Source organism: Rana temporaria, chromosome 7, assembly GCF_905171775.1.
Source record: "Rana temporaria chromosome 7, aRanTem1.1, whole genome shotgun sequence".
NCBI classification, from domain to species: domain Eukaryota; kingdom Metazoa; phylum Chordata; class Amphibia; order Anura; family Ranidae; genus Rana; species Rana temporaria.
The window spans coordinates 196,166,157-196,181,602 of record NC_053495.1 but is presented as its reverse complement, the minus strand read 5'-3'; the positions used below and the strand labels follow the sequence as shown (position 1 = coordinate 196,181,602).

The 15,446-nt window shown below is 48.2% G+C and overlaps 1 protein-coding gene across 3 annotated transcripts in view; it reads left to right on the top strand.

Annotated features, from left to right (window-relative positions):
- The window catches only part of PDE4B (phosphodiesterase 4B), a 432,600-nt gene that overhangs the window by 185,464 nt on the left and 231,690 nt on the right, over nucleotides 1–15,446 (top strand). The window contains exon 1 of one of the 3 annotated variants that reach the window (XM_040360757.1): nucleotides 14,874–15,039. The exons of the other annotated variants lie outside the window; for them this stretch is intronic. Within the exon in view, the coding sequence (XP_040216691.1) occupies nucleotides 14,993–15,039 (47 nt within the window). The 5' untranslated portion in view covers nucleotides 14,874–14,992. Of the gene's footprint in view, nucleotides 1–14,873; nucleotides 15,040–15,446 lie in introns of those variants that run through there. 3 annotated transcript variants of the gene reach the window in all.

Here is a 15,446-nt window from a genome sequence, read left to right as displayed (position 1 = left end):
TGCATTTTTTTTTTCAAAATGGTCGCTCTATTTTTGTTTATAGCGCAAAAAATAAAAACCGCAGAGGTGATCACATACCACCAAAAGAAAGCTCTATTTGTGGAGAAAAGAAGGACGCCAATTTTGTTTGGGAGTCACGTCGCACGACCGCGCAATTGTCAGTTGAAGCGACGCAGTGCCGAATCGCAAAAAGTGGCCCGGTCCTTTGGCAGCCAAATGGTCTGGGGCTGAAGTGGTTAAATTACACACAGGTGGACTCTGTTTACAAATTAGGTGTCTTCTGAAGGCAATTGGCTCCACTAGATTTTAGTTTAGGGGTATCGGAGTCAAGGGGGCTGAATACAAATGCACACCACACTTTTCACATATTTATTTGCAATAAAAAAATGAAAATCATTTTCCTTCCACTTCACAATTATGTGCCACGTTGTGTTTTGGTCTATCACATAAAATCCCAATAAAATACGTTTACGGTTTTTGGTTGTAACGTGACAAAATGAGGAAAATCCCAAGGGGTATGAATACTTTTTTAACCACTTCCCGCCCGGTCAATGGACAATTGACGTCCGGGAAGTGGTTGTGAAATCCTGACTGGACGTCTATTGACGTCCTGCAGGATTTCATGCTGGCGAGCGCCCGTGGGGGCGCGCAGCGCAGCGATCGGTGGTGCGGGGTGTCAGTCTGACACCCTGCATCTCTGCATCTGCATCTGATCTCAGTAAAGAGGCTCTTTACCAACGTGATCAGCCGTGTCCAATCACGGCTGATCACGATGTAAACAGAAAGAGCCGTTGATGGCTCTTCCTTACTCGCGTCTGAGAGACGCGAGTATAGGAGAGCCGATCGGCGGCTCTCCTGATAGGGGGTGTTCGCGCTGATTGTTTATCAGCGCAGCCCCCCCCTGGGATGCCCACACTGGACCACCAGGGAAGGGCAGTAAAAAAAAAAAAAAGGGCAGTAAAAAAGAGAATAGATGCCAATCAGTGCCCATGGGGCACTGACTGGCAACATGGGACAACATGGGACTGGCACTGGGATAAACAAGTGATGCCCAGCAATGCCATCAGTGCCACCCCTCAGTGTCCATCAGTGCCACCCCTCAGTGTCCATCAGTGCCACCCCTCAGTGCCAATCCAGTGCCCACCTATCAGTGCCCATCTGTGCCACCCATAAGTACCCATCAGTGCCACCCATAAGTGTCGCCCATGAGTGCCCATCAATGCCGCCTATGAGTGCCCATCAGTGCCGCATACCAGCGTCGCCTATCAGTGTCCGACAGTGCCACCTCACCGGTGCCCATCAGTGCCGCCTCACCGGTGCCCATAATCGAAGTAGAAAACGTACTTATTTACCCCAAAAATTTACAGAAAAAAATAAAAACGTACATTTTTTAAAAAATTTTGGGTCTTTTTTTAGTTGTTGCGCAAAAAATAAAAATCGCAGAGGTGATCAAATACCACCAAAAGAACGTTCTATTTGTTGGAACAAAATGATAACAAATTGTTTGGGTACAGTGTAGCACGACCGCGCAATTGTCATTCAACGTGCGACAGCGCTGAAAATTGGCTTGGGCAGGAAGGTGCGTAAGTGCCCCCTGGTATGGAAGTGGTTAAGGCAACGTGGCTGCGCTTACACGCATTAAGCAGGTCAATTGCAAAAAAATTGTAAGTGATCAGGAAGTCTTTTTGTGTTGTAAACATGCGTGTACCGTGGAAAATCTCTCTACGGAATGTTTCTCATTGACTTTGTATAACACAAGAACAAAAGTGCGCCCAAAGTACACACAAACACTTGTAACACATGCAGCGCTGTACAACATAAACAGTCATTACTCCATAGCTATCCTGTAGGTGTGAAAATGTCACTTTTAACAAATGTATCTATTTATTATAGAAACTTCCTTTCCAGAAACGTGTCATTCCGGTGTCTCCTTTATCACACCTGAGAGACCAGAGCCGCCGCCCACGGCTAGACATAAGGGTTGCACCCTTGAAATTAAAATGTTTCCCAGGATTGATGATGTCATAGGGAAGGCATTGTCCCCTTCCCACCTCTTTTTAATCCAGATCTGTACATCTGACAGCCGTCATGTGAACACAATGTATAGATTATTTTGTGTGCTTTACAAACCTGTTCTGTAGCCTGTTTGGCTAGAGGTTTACTTAACAGGCGTTATTGGCCTTTGGCCTACTTGTGTCACTCTGCCGCCGACATCCATCATCCCCCCCCACCCATTCTCAGTTATTCTCGTATCTCGCTATTTTATTCCTGCCATTCTGCGCTGTCACTCGGTGTGTCAGGGCCCATTCACACCTTTGCGTGCGAGTTGTAACATGCTTGCTAACGCACACATGTAGGTGTGAATGGCCCTTTTAGAAATTCCCTTTAAAAGCACAGCAGACTACAGCGCAGAGATGTGAACCAGCCGCCTTGGAAAGAACAGACGGCCAGATTCACATAGGAGAGCGGCGGCGTAACGTATCGTAGATACGTTACACCGCCAACATTTTTCATCGCAAGTGCCTGATTCACCAAGCACTTGCGATGAACACCTACGCCGACGCAAGGCGGGCCAATTTAAATGGGCATGTGCCATTTAAATTAGGTGCGCTCCCGCGCCGGACCTACCGCGCATGCTCCGTTTCCGAACTCCCGTCGTGCATTGCATGCCGTGACGTAGCGGATGCGAAAATCCGTCGTGAATCGCCGTAACTCCTAATTTGCATACCCGACGTTGGTTTACGACGCAAACTCCCCCCAGCGGCGGCCGCGGTATTGCATCCTAAGATCCGACAGTGTAAAACTATTACACCTGTCGGATCTTAGGGCTAACTATGCGTAACTGAGTCTATGAATCAGTCGCATAGATAGAAACAGAGATACGACGGCGTATCAGCAGATATCTCCACTGTGAATCTGGCCCAGAATTTTTTTTCTTGAAATGCATTTTCACGCAGTAAAATTTAAGGTGGACCCAGAGAGGAAAAATGGGGTTACATGACCCGGGTGAGCAATGGGCTGGGAAAGCTTTAAAGTACAACTAAAGTCTAAACAAGTTCCAAATCTACTTATCTTGTGATGTACAAACCTTGTATAGTGAACCGAGAATTCCCTTATCTTCCCTGACTGAGTCAAATCCTCCTTCATTTGTGTCTCACGCGCTCCCCTCACAGACACTGCAGCTCACATTGGGAGGGTTTTAGCAAACCCTCTTGCAGTGCTGTCAATACAGAAAGCAAAGTGGACAGGTGCTAGATGTGGTGATAGGTGAAATGGTGCTCGATGTGGTGATAGGTGGTCAGGTGCTAGATGTGGTCCCAGGTGGACAGGTGCTAGATGTGGTCCTAGGTGGACAGGTGCTCGATGTGGTGATAGGTGGTCTGGTGCTAGATGTGGTCCTAGGTGGACAGGTGCTCGATGTGGTAATAGGTGGTCAGGTGCTAGATTTAGTGCTAAGTGTGGCTAGGTGCTAGATGTGGTGATAGGTGGTCAGGTGCTAGATGTGGTGATAGGTGGTCAGGTGCTAGATGTGGTTATAGGTGGACAGGTGCTAGATGTGGTGATAGGTGGTCAGGTGCTAGATGTGGTTATAGGTGGACAGGTGCTAGATGTGGTGATAGGTGGTCAGGTGTTAGATGTGGTGATAGGTGGACAGGTGCTAGATGTGGTGCTAAGTGTGGCCAGGTGTTAGATGTGGTGATAGGTGGTCAGGTGCTAGATGTGGTTATAGGTGGACAGGTGTTAGATGTGGTGATAGGTGGTCAGGTGTTAGATGTGGTGATAGGTGGTCAGGTGTTAGATGTGGTGATAGGTGGCCAGGTGCTAGATGTGGTGATAGGTGGGCAGGTGCTAGATGTAGTGATAGGTGGCCAGGTACTAGATGTGGTCCTAGGTGGCCATGTGTTTGATGGGGTCCTAGGTGGACAGGTTCTATAAGTAGTGATAGGTGGCCATGTGCTATATATGGTAATAGGTGGTCAGGTGCTAGATTTAGTGATAAGTGTGCACAGGTGCTAGATGTGGTGATAGGTGGCCATGTGTTAGATGTGGTCCTAGGTGGACAGGTTCTAGAAGTAGTGATAGGTGGCCATGTGCTATATATGGTAATAGGTGGTCAGGTGCTAGATGTGGTGATAGGTGGTCAGGTGTTAGATGTGGTGATAGGTGGTCAGGTGTTAGATGTGGTGATAGGTGGTCAGGTGCTAGATGTGGTGATAGGTGGTCAGGTGCTAGATGTGGTGATAGGTGGTCAGGTGCTAGATGTAGTGATAGGTGGCTAGGTACTAGATGTGGTGATAGGTGGTCAGGTGCTATATATGGTGATAGGTGGGCAGGTGCTAGATGTGGTGATAGGTAGTCAGGTGTTAGATGTGGTGATAGGTGGTCAGGTGTTAGATGTGGTGATAGGTGGTCAGGTGCTAGATGTGGTGATAGGTGGTCAGGTGCTAGATGTGGTGATAGGTGGTCAGGTGCTAGATGTAGTGATAGGTGGCTAGGTACTAGATGTGGTGATAGGTGGTCAGGTGCTATATATGGTGATAGGTGGGCAGGTGCTAGATGTGGTGATAGGTAGTCAGGTGTTAGATGTGGTGATAGGTGGGCAGGTACTAGATGTGGTGATAGGTTGGCAGGTGCTAGATGTGGTAATAGGTGGACAGGTGCTAGATGTGATAGGGGGTCAGGTGCTAGATGTGGTGATAGGTGGCCAGGTGCTCGATGTGATAGGGGGTCAGGTGCTAGATGTGATAGGGGGTCAGGTGCTAGATGTGATAGGTGGTCAGGTGCTAGATGTGATAGGGGGTCAGGTGCTAGATGTGATAGGTGGTCAGGTGCTGGATGTGGTGATAGGGGGTCAGGTGCTAGATGTGGTGATAGGTGGGCAGGTGCTAGATGTGGTGATAGGTAGTCAGGTGTTAGATGTGGTGATAGGTGGGCAGGTGATAGATGTGGTAATAGGTGGGCAGGTGCTAGATGTGATAGGTGGGCAGGTGCTAGATGTGATAGGGGGTCAGGTGCTAGATGTGATAGGGGGTCAGGTGCTAGATGTGGTGATAGGTGGTCAGGTGCTAGATGTGATAGGGGGTCAGGTGCTAGATGTGGTGATAGGTGGCCAGGTGCTCGATGTGATAGGGGGTCAGGTGCTAGATGTGATAGGTGGTCAGGTGCTAGATGTGATAGGGGGTCAGGTGCTAGATGTGATAGGTGGTCAGGTGCTAGATGTGGTAATAGGTGGACAGGTGATAGATGTGGTAATAGGTGGGCAGGTGCTAGATGTGATAGGGGGTCAGGTGCTAGATGTGATAGGGGGTCAGGTGCTAGATGTGGTGATAGGTGGTCAGGTGCTAGATGTGATAGGGGGTCAGGTGCTAGATGTGGTGATAGGTGGCCAGGTGCTCGATGTGATAGGGGGTCAGGTGCTAGATGTGATAGGTGGTCAGGTGCTAGATGTGATAGGGGGTCAGGTGCTAGATGTGATAGGTGGTCAGGTGCTGGATGTGGTGATAGGGGGTCAGGTGCTGGATGTGGTGATAGGTGGACAGGTGCTAGATGTGGTGATAGGTGGTCAGGTGCTAGATGTGATAGGGGGTCAGGTGCTAGATGTCATGATAGACGTGGTGCTAGGTGTAGACAGGTGATAGGTGGCCAGTAGACACATGCAATTTGTTTCGTAACGAATCGAGATTCGGCCAAATTTAGAAATTTTGCATCTTTTGAATGGAACTAATACGAAAGATATTATAGCGAAAATAACGAATGAATTTGATGTGATTCGTTCATTCGTTAAAGGTCTAAGGAAACAAAAGGTCAACTCCGAGTAAATCTCACAGTCCAGTCAGCTGATTAGTTCTGTGCCGGAGGTTGGATTACGGCAAAGTGCATTCCTGAGAAGTGAATGAGAAGGGTGTTGTGTTGTATTTGAGGAGAAGAGATGTTGTCATTGTGTGTTAAAGGATTCAATAAACAAACAACTTTCCAAACTACGAATCGTTATCACCAATATATATACATAAACATCAAATCAATTTATATCCAAAACGAATATCAACACTCCATACAAATTATCCGAAAACAAATTATTGTAACATAACGAATATAACACAACAAAATGATGTATTTTAAATAATAAATACCCCCCCCCCCCACCCACTTAGTTCTATAGGGCAATTTTATGTGATTCCACCCGTATTTGTGGCTTGATGCCCCAGATCTGTGGGCCAGGTGAAGGTGGGGGATGTCACTTGGACTTCTAAAAAGACTTTCTCCCAAAAGGAAGAATTATAATACAACGTATATAAAAAAAAAATGATGTATTGATTTTTTTTATAGTTATGAAGACTAGGAAGATTCCTCTTCCACTTTCTGTCACCCTGTGACCTCCCGTAATGTGGGGGAGGGGGTTGGGTGGTTATCACCAGGACAGGAAGCCACAGGAAGCAATAATAACAGAAGTTCTCAACCTTCCTGGCTCTACTAAAATGTACTTGTGTCTGTTTCCCCTTTCACAGGATGTGATCATAAATTTCATAAATGTTTTTTTCTTTGTATTTATTATTTTGGATGAGAACAGGTTTTATTAATATATTCATTTTGTTTTCTTGCATGTGCAACAATGACTGTTAACATACAAAAAATGATGGCCCAGATTCACAGAGAGCAAGGCGCACATTACGCCGCCGTAGAGTAACCAATGTACGCTACGCCAACGCAGCGCAGAGAGGCAAGCCAGTGCTCCCAACGCTGCGCCAGCGTGGCGTGGTATTCAAAGGCGTACGCCCGCGTAGGTTGAAGTGGGCGTGACCCATGCAAATGAGGCGTGACCCCCTGCAAATGATGGGCTGAGCACCAGACAGATTCGTATCACGAACTGCGCATGCGCCGTGACGTGGACGCATCCCCCTGCGCCTGCTCACAACCACGTAGGAACAACTGCCTAAACTACGCTGGATCACTGCGTACGGCATGAACGTAACCTACGCCCAGCCAGACACACGTGCAACGTAAAATACGCCGGCTTGTGTTCCCTGGTGCAGACCTTTGCATGTCTGCTGCTGGGTTGCACCTCATCTATGGGGAATAACTTTTCGCCGGACGTACAACTTACACGCACCTCGCGTAGCCTGCGTCGGGCGCACGCAGGTTCGTGAATCGCTGTATTTCCCTCATTTGCATGTTTGAATGGCTAATCAATGGGAGCGGCACCATGCGCCCAGCCTTAATGTGCGCCCACCCTACGCCGGCGTTAGCGAGCTACGTCGGCGGGGTGTAGCCTGGTTTTAGGCGCATATCTGTTTGTGGGTCTGGCGCACAGATGCGACGGCGCACATTTGCACTTACGTTGGCGTAACTTGTTATACGTCGGCGTAAGTGCTTTGTTAATCTGGGCCTTAGGCCCCGTACACACGACCAAACATGTATGCTGAAACTGGTCCGCGGGCCAGTTTCAGCATACATGTTCGGTCGTGTGTGGGCACGAGCGGGCCGAATTCCAGCAAACATTTGCCCGCCGGGCCTTTTCCCAGCAGACAAATATTCCTGGACGTGTTTTAAAACCGTCCGCTGGAATCCTGCCCGCTCGGACATGTACGGTCGTCAGTACAGACCTACCGTACATGTCCAGGCGCCCGCCGTCCCTCGCATGCGTCGAATGACTTTGACGCATGCGTGGAAGCCTTTAAATGGCAGGCCCGCCCACGTCTCCGCGTCATCGCCGCGTCATCGTCGCGGCGACGACGCGGACACGCCCCGCGTATTGTTTACGCGCGGACTTCTGTACGATGGTGTGTACAACCATCGTACAGAAGCCCTCTGGCAGACATGTACGGTGAAAACGGTCCGACGGACCGCTTTCACCATACATGTTTGGTCGTGTGTACCCGGCCTTAGTGTTCCCAAGTGTAGGATTTGAGGATTGTTTGTATTCACATCTATTTGTGCATTTTAGCATTTTGTTTTGGTTGCCCTGAAGAATGGGGAGATGTTGTCATTCTGAAATGTGTTAGTGTTTATCATTGTGAAGAACACCGATATTAACCACTTCAATACCGGGCATTTTCACCCCCTTCCTGCCCAGGCCTTTTTGTTAGATTTCAGCACTGTCACGCTTTGAATGACAATTGCGCGGTCGCGTGACGTGGCTCCCTAACAAAATTAACGTCCTTTTTTTCCAACAAATAGAGCTTTCTTTTGGTGGTATTTGACCACCTCTGGGGTTTTTATTTGTTGTGCTATAAACAAAAAAAGAGGGCCAGATCCACGAAGCCCGGGCGCAACTTAACTTTTCGGATTTAAGTTACACCGCCGCAATTTTTCCAAGTTAGTGCCCGATCCACAAAGCACTTACCTGAAAATTTGTGGCGGTGTATCCTAAATCCAGCCGGCGCAGGGCGGGCCAATTCAAATGGGGCGAGTCCCATTTAAATTAGGCGCGCTCCCGTGCCGGACGTACTGCGCATGCTCCGTTTCCGAACTCCCGCCGTGCTTTGCGCGCCATGACGTCATTTTTTCGAACGGCGACGCGCGTAGCGTAATTGCGTATTCCCGGACGGCTTACGCAAACGACTTTGATTTTTAAATTTCGACGTGGGAACGTCGGCCATACTTTAGACAGCAATACACTTGCTGACTAAAGTTAGGGCAGCAAAAAAAAAGTGTAAATTTGCGACGGGAAACTAGACTAGCGGCGACGTAGCGAACGCGAAAAACCGTCGTGGATCGCCGTAACTCCTAATTTGCATACCCGACGCTGGTTTACGACGCAAACTCCCCCCAGCGGCGGCCGTGGTACTGCATCCTAAGATCCGACAGTGTAAAACAATTACACCTGTCGGATCTTAGGGATATCTATGTGTAACTGAATCTATGAATCAGCCGCATAGATAGAAACAGAGATACGACGGAGTATCAGGAGAAACGCCTGCGTATCCCTTTTGTGGATCTGGCCCTGACTGCCAATTTTGAAAAAAACACAATATTTTTTACTTTTAAATATCCCAATTTAAAAGAATTTTTTTTTTCTCCGTTTAGGCCGATATGTATTCTTCTACATAAATTGCAATAAATGTATAGTGATTGGTTTGCGCAAAAGTTATAGCGTCTACAAAATAGGGGATAGATTTATGACTTTTTTTTTTTTAACTAGTAATGGCGATTATCTACGATTTTTGTCAGGACTGCGATATCGCGGCGGACAGATCGGACACTTTTGACACTATTTTGGGACCTATAAATATGCACTGCTTACTGTATAAATGTCACTGGCAGGGAAGGGGTTAACACTAGGGGGGCGATCAAGGGGATAAATGTGTTCCCTGGGAGTGATTCTTACTCTGGGGGGAGGGGACTGACTGGGAGAGGTGACTGATCGGTGTCCCTATGTACAAGGGACACACCATCTGTGTTTACACATATAGATCCACGTCCCTGGCTCTGTAAATGCCGATCGCGGGTACCTGACGGACATTGCAGCCGCCAGACACGCGCATCGGCATCCGCGTGATGCAGCAGGCACGGATTTTCCTCGATGCGCACCCACAGCGGCGCGCAGGGCACTTGTAAACAGAAGGATGTCCAGGGACGCGCTCGCGGCAGATGAGTGCCGCGCTGTAGACGTCTTTCGTCTATAGCGGCGGCGCAAAGTGGTTAAAGGACTCTGGACCCTCGGTTCCTTGTGTCAGCGCTATCATGGGACTTTCCAAAATCTGTCTCCCCCCCCCCCCCCCAGAGAGAAGCTTCACCAAAGCAATAAAGTCCTGAGGCCCCATTCATAAATTTGTGTTATAACACAGGATGTGCCTGTCCACATGTGTTTTGTGGCATATAAATAAAAAGTTCCCATTTTGAAGGCTTCTATGCAAGTTATTGGCCATAAAAAGGGTATGAGGGTCTGGGTACTGCCCTGGGGGACATGTATCAATGAAAATATTTTTTTTAAAAATACATTTTTTACAGAAGCAGGGATTTTATTAATGATTAAAGTGAAACAATAAAAATGAAAAATTTAAATATAGTGCCTGGGGGTCCCCTTAGTCTGCCTGTAAAGTAACGCATCTGTACTGTATATAGAACCTACTGCAGCAAAACTGAAATCTATAAAGAAAAAAAAAATGGTTTTAAATTGCTGGCAATAAACTACCATTGCCTGCAAAAAAAAATTACAAATGATCGACTCAAGGCTAAGTGACGAAATGCGTCAGCTGTCACATTTTAATAGTCATGTTATAATAAAAGATTACAGAAGAATTTACAGAGTTTCGTTATTTATTGCACACTGTCGTGGTGCACTTGCAGCCCCATTTACTTGAATAGGTTGAAGGCGCCACCCCCCCCTCCTCCAGAAGAGACAGGGGGTGTAACTCCTGCATTGCATCCACCCCCCCCCCAGCTGCTGCCTATGCAGCTAAAGAGAAAAGATTTGAGGGTTAAAACATTGCTCAGTTGTGTGGTTTTACCGCCCATCCCCCAACCACTAGTGTGAACGAGCCCTTAGATTCACCTTCTTCAACAATATATACCCATAGGTGTGCACAGCCCATTGCATTAGGGTGTGCACCCCCAAAGTTCAAACACATGTGCATGCATGTGTGTGTGCATGTGTATATATACTGACTGTGTGAGTAGAGCAATAGATGGTGTCAGTGGGGCAGAGATTGGTGTCAGTAGGGCAGTGGGCGGAGTCAGTCATTTTTATTTTTATTATTTTTTACAATTTTATTATTGTTTTTTTGCAATTTTTTTTAGAAGCCCCGTTAGGGGGCCTTGGTGAAATGTCAGGGGTTTAAATGGGAAATCTGCGCCACACTGGGTGATTAGGGTGTGCCCAGGCACAACCGTCACACCCTGTGCGCACGCCTATGAATATACCTTTGATGAATCCGGCGCTACAGGCAACCATGTTCCATTAATAGACACCTAGCAGTGGCTCTAACCCTTCCCCGCTTCATCCACAATGAGAATGGCATTGGGTTTTCAATACCATGAAATGCAGAACTCCTTTCTATCTCTGGTGTAGACGTTTCTGCATTTCTCATAGAGAAGCGCGGTGAAGGAGGCTTATCTCCGATAAGGTGTATTCATTCAGCAGGCGGGCATTTCAAGGCTTATAGGAACATTTTTTTTTTTATTATTATATGCAAACAATCTCCACTTGGCGTCTAAATAAACTGCAGCCTGGCAGAGAAGAGGTTTGCATAATCAGACTTCCTCTTTAGAGATGAAACTTGAAGCGGCTACTTGTAGTAGTTATTTGTTTAAAGAGAAAGCAAGCTCTGTTAGATCCTTGGCAAGGGGCATGGATGTTGCCTGGTATGGGTTTGGGGACGGGATGTATGGGCTTCAGCCTAGGGCCACAGAGATATATGCACTTTTTTCCTCCGTTCGTAAATGTCCTTGGTTGCGTGGAATGTGCCAGTTAAAATGGCCGAGATTGGTTTGGCTTGGAACTGCGCATGGAAATTGGAGGCAGGGGGTGATGGTGGCTGTGGTGACACCACAGAAGGGGGAGATTGTGGCACCGCAGAGGGGGGTGAAGGCAGGGGGTGTTGATGGCAGAGGGGGATGGAGGCAGGGGGTGATGTGACTAAATAATTTGCCCTTATTATATCGAAAATAACAAAAATATGTTTTTTTTACCCTAATATCTACCTTAAATCACATTTCTATTTGCCTAGTGTACTTGTTTGTAGCCTAAATACTGAAATTGCCACCTAAAAATGTAATTTAGTAACTTTTGTGAAATGCCAGTAAAAACGTGGCTGCGCCAGTAAATTTCGGGTGTCGTGCCAGTAAATTTCAATCTGGTAGGTTGGCAACACCGTCAAGGGCGGAGACAAGACCGGTCACCCTGCATAAGGAGAGAGAGCAGCAGTAACTGGCAGGAGGGACCCAGCAGGTTCCACCCACCACAGACTGCCTGCAGAAAATTACCACAAGGGGCGGAGACAAGACCAGTCACCCTGCACAAGGAGCGAGAGCAGCAGTAACTGGCAGGAGGGACCCAGCAGGCTCCACCCACTTCAAGCTGTCCGCAGGAACTAGAGGAGGGGGTGGAGACAAGACTGGTCACCCAGCACAAGGAGAGGGAGCAGAGCTGTGGGAGGGGCCTGGGAAGCTCCACCCACTACATGTTACCTGCAGAAAACAACAGGAGGGGGCGGAGACAAGACCAGTCATCCTGCACAAGCAGAGAGAACAGCAGTAACTGGTGGGAGGGACCCAGCAGGCTCCACCCACTACCAGCTGCCTGCAAGAAATTACAGGAGGGGGTGGAGACAAGACTGGGAGCAGAGCTGTGGGAGGGGCCCAGAAGGCTCCACCCATTACAGACTGCCTGCAGGAAATCACAGGAGGTGGAGGAGACCAGACCATTTACCCTGCACAAAGAGAGAGAGCAGAGCCGTGGGAGAGGCCCAGCAGGTTCCACCCACCACAGGCTGCCTGCAGAAAATTACAGGAGGAGGCGAAGACAAGACCAGTCACCCTGCACAAGGAGCGAGAGCAGCAGTAACTGGTAGGAGGGACCCAGCAGGCTCCACCCAGTACAAGCTGCCTGCAGGAAACTACAGGAGGGGGTGGAGACAAGACTGGTCACCCAGCACAAGGAGAGGGAGCAGAGCTGTGGGAGGGGCCTAGGAAGCTCCACCCACTACACATTACCTGCAGAAAACAGGAGTGGGCGGAGACAAGACCAGTCATCCTGCATCAGCAGAGAGAACAGCAGTAACTGGTAGGAGGGACCCAGCAGGCTCCACCCACTACAAGCTGCCTGCGGGAAATTACAGGAGGGGTGGAGAGAAAAACTGGGAGCAGAGCTGTGGGAGGGGCCCAGAAGGCTCCACCCATTACAGACTGCCTGCAGGAAATCACAGGAGGTGGTGGAGACCAGACCAATCACCCTGCACAAAGAGAGAGAGCAGAGCCGTGGGAGAGGCCCAGCAGGTTCCACCCACCACAGGCTGCCTGCAGAAAATTACAGGAGGAGGCGAAGACAAGACCAGTCACCCTGCACAAGGAGAGAGAACAGCAGTAACTGGTAGGAGGGACCCAGCAGACTCCACCCACTACAAGCTGCCTGTGGGAAATTACAGGAGGGGGTGGAGACAAGATTGGGTGGGAGCAGAGCTGTGGGAGGGGGCCAGAAGGCTCCACCCATTACAGACTGCCTGCAGGAAATCACAGAAGGTGGTGGAGACCAGACCAATTACCCTGCACAAGGAGAGAGAGCAGAGCCGTGGGAGGGGCCCAGCAGGTTCCACCCACCACAGGCTGCCTGCAGAAAATTACAGGAGGAGGCGAAGACAAGACCAGTCACCCTGCACAAGGAGAGAGAACAGCAGTAACTGGTAGGAGGGACCTAGCAGGCTCCACCCACTACAAGCTGCCTGCAGGAAACTACAGGAGAGGATGGAGACAAGACTGGTCACCCAGCACAACGAGAGGGAGCAGAGCTACGGGAGGGGCCTGGAAAGGTCCACCCACTACATGTTACCTGCAGAAAACAACAGGAGGGGGCGGAGACAAGACCAGTCATCCTGCACAAGGAGCGAGAGCAGCAGTGACTGGTGGGAGGGACCCAGCAGGCTCCACCCACTACAAGCTGCCTGCAGGAAATTACAGGAGAGGATGGATACAAGACTGATCACCCAGCACAAGGAGAGGGAGCAGAGCTGTGGGAGGGGCCTAGGAAGCTCCACCCACTACATGTTACCTGCATAAAACTACAGGAGGGGGCAGAGACAAGACCAGTCATCCTGCACAAGGAGAGAGAACAGCAGTAACTGGTGGGAGGGACCCAGCAGGCTCCACCCACTACAAGCTGCCTGCAGGAAACTACAGGAGGGGGCGGAGACAAGACCAGCCACCCTGCACAAGGAGAGGGAGCAGAGCTGTGGGAGGACAACAGGAGGGGGCGGAGACAAGACCAGTCATCCTGTACAAGGAGAGAGAACAGCAGTAACTGGTAGGAGGGACCCAGCAGGCTCCACCCACTACAAGCTGCCTGCAGGAAACTACAGGAAGGGGCGGAGACAAGACCAGTCATCCTGCACAAGGAGAGAGAGCAGCAGTGTTTGGTCTTTATTACAGGAAGTCTCACACTGGATTACTGCACAGATCTGGAAGAAATACACAAAGCACATTGAGATTCAAGAAAAATACACACAATGAAAGCAATCAGACAATATTTGCTTATCCCGGAGTTCAGCTTTAATATAACAGAAGAGCCCATACAGGAAGCACTATAATGCGGGGCAGTGAAAGAGTTACTTAAAAAGTACTTCAAGCGAAAGTCGTTTGGAAATGGCTTATCGCTTTTCAACAGATAGTTTGACGTTTTGCTTTCAAACGGATCTGTGGCTTAGGCGTTGAGTATAGCTTCTTAAGGCCGGCTCTGGGCGCCGGGCTGAGCTATACGTTTTGTCATTCAGGAAATATGATACCGTGTGTTAGGTGTTCCCGAGCCTCCATTCAATAGGTTCAACAAACTAGAACTAGTCAAACAGGACGTGCGGCTGCACTCCCGACATAATGAGGAGCGCAGCAACGAAAAATTCGCCTGCTTAATCTCCGTCATGTGGACTTTGGCAGATGACCTCAAAAATGTGTCTTGTTCTTTACTTTCAAGGCTTGTACCTGGAAAAAGAAACAAAGGCTGTTTGAAAACACGCTCTCGGAATTCTTTTTAAACTTCTTAGGCAGTCAACAGAAAAGGATTTGTGCAGAACAGATTAGGAGAGGCAGCGCGACCTTCTGCTCCGGCTGACGCCAAGTGGGCACGGGGATCACTTCTGCCTCCGCGGGTTGGCCGGTGGGGGGGGGGGGGAGCCGCCAAGTTCAATGTAGCCACTAAAAGTGAATGATTATCTCGCTGGAGCCAGAGAAGTGATTCGATCGGGGAGGGGGGTTCAATCAGAAGGGGAGAACCCACCCCGCATGGGGCAGCGAGCTTGAGCTGTGGACACGGGTGGTATGTACCGGGCATCCCCGGGCCAAAGCAGCCATGCTGACGGTTAAAGAATTTCCCAGCCGACGCCACTCATGGATATGGTAAGTATTTCAATGTATTTTATCTCTATTAAGTGTGTTTTACAACATATGGAACAGAATGAAACTCAAAATACTGTATATATGCGTGTGTGTGCGCTTTATAAACATCTGTCTGGTGTGTGTGTGTGTGTATATATATATATATATATATATATATATATTATTATTATTATTATACAGGATTTATATATTATTATTAAACAGGATGTATACATTATTAATATTATTATAATAATACAGGATTTATATGATATTATTATTATTTATTATTATTATTATTACTATTATACAGGATATATATAGAATATATATAGTATATATATTATAGGATTTTTATATATATATATATATATATATATATATAATATTATTATTATTATTATTATTATTATTATTATCATACATGA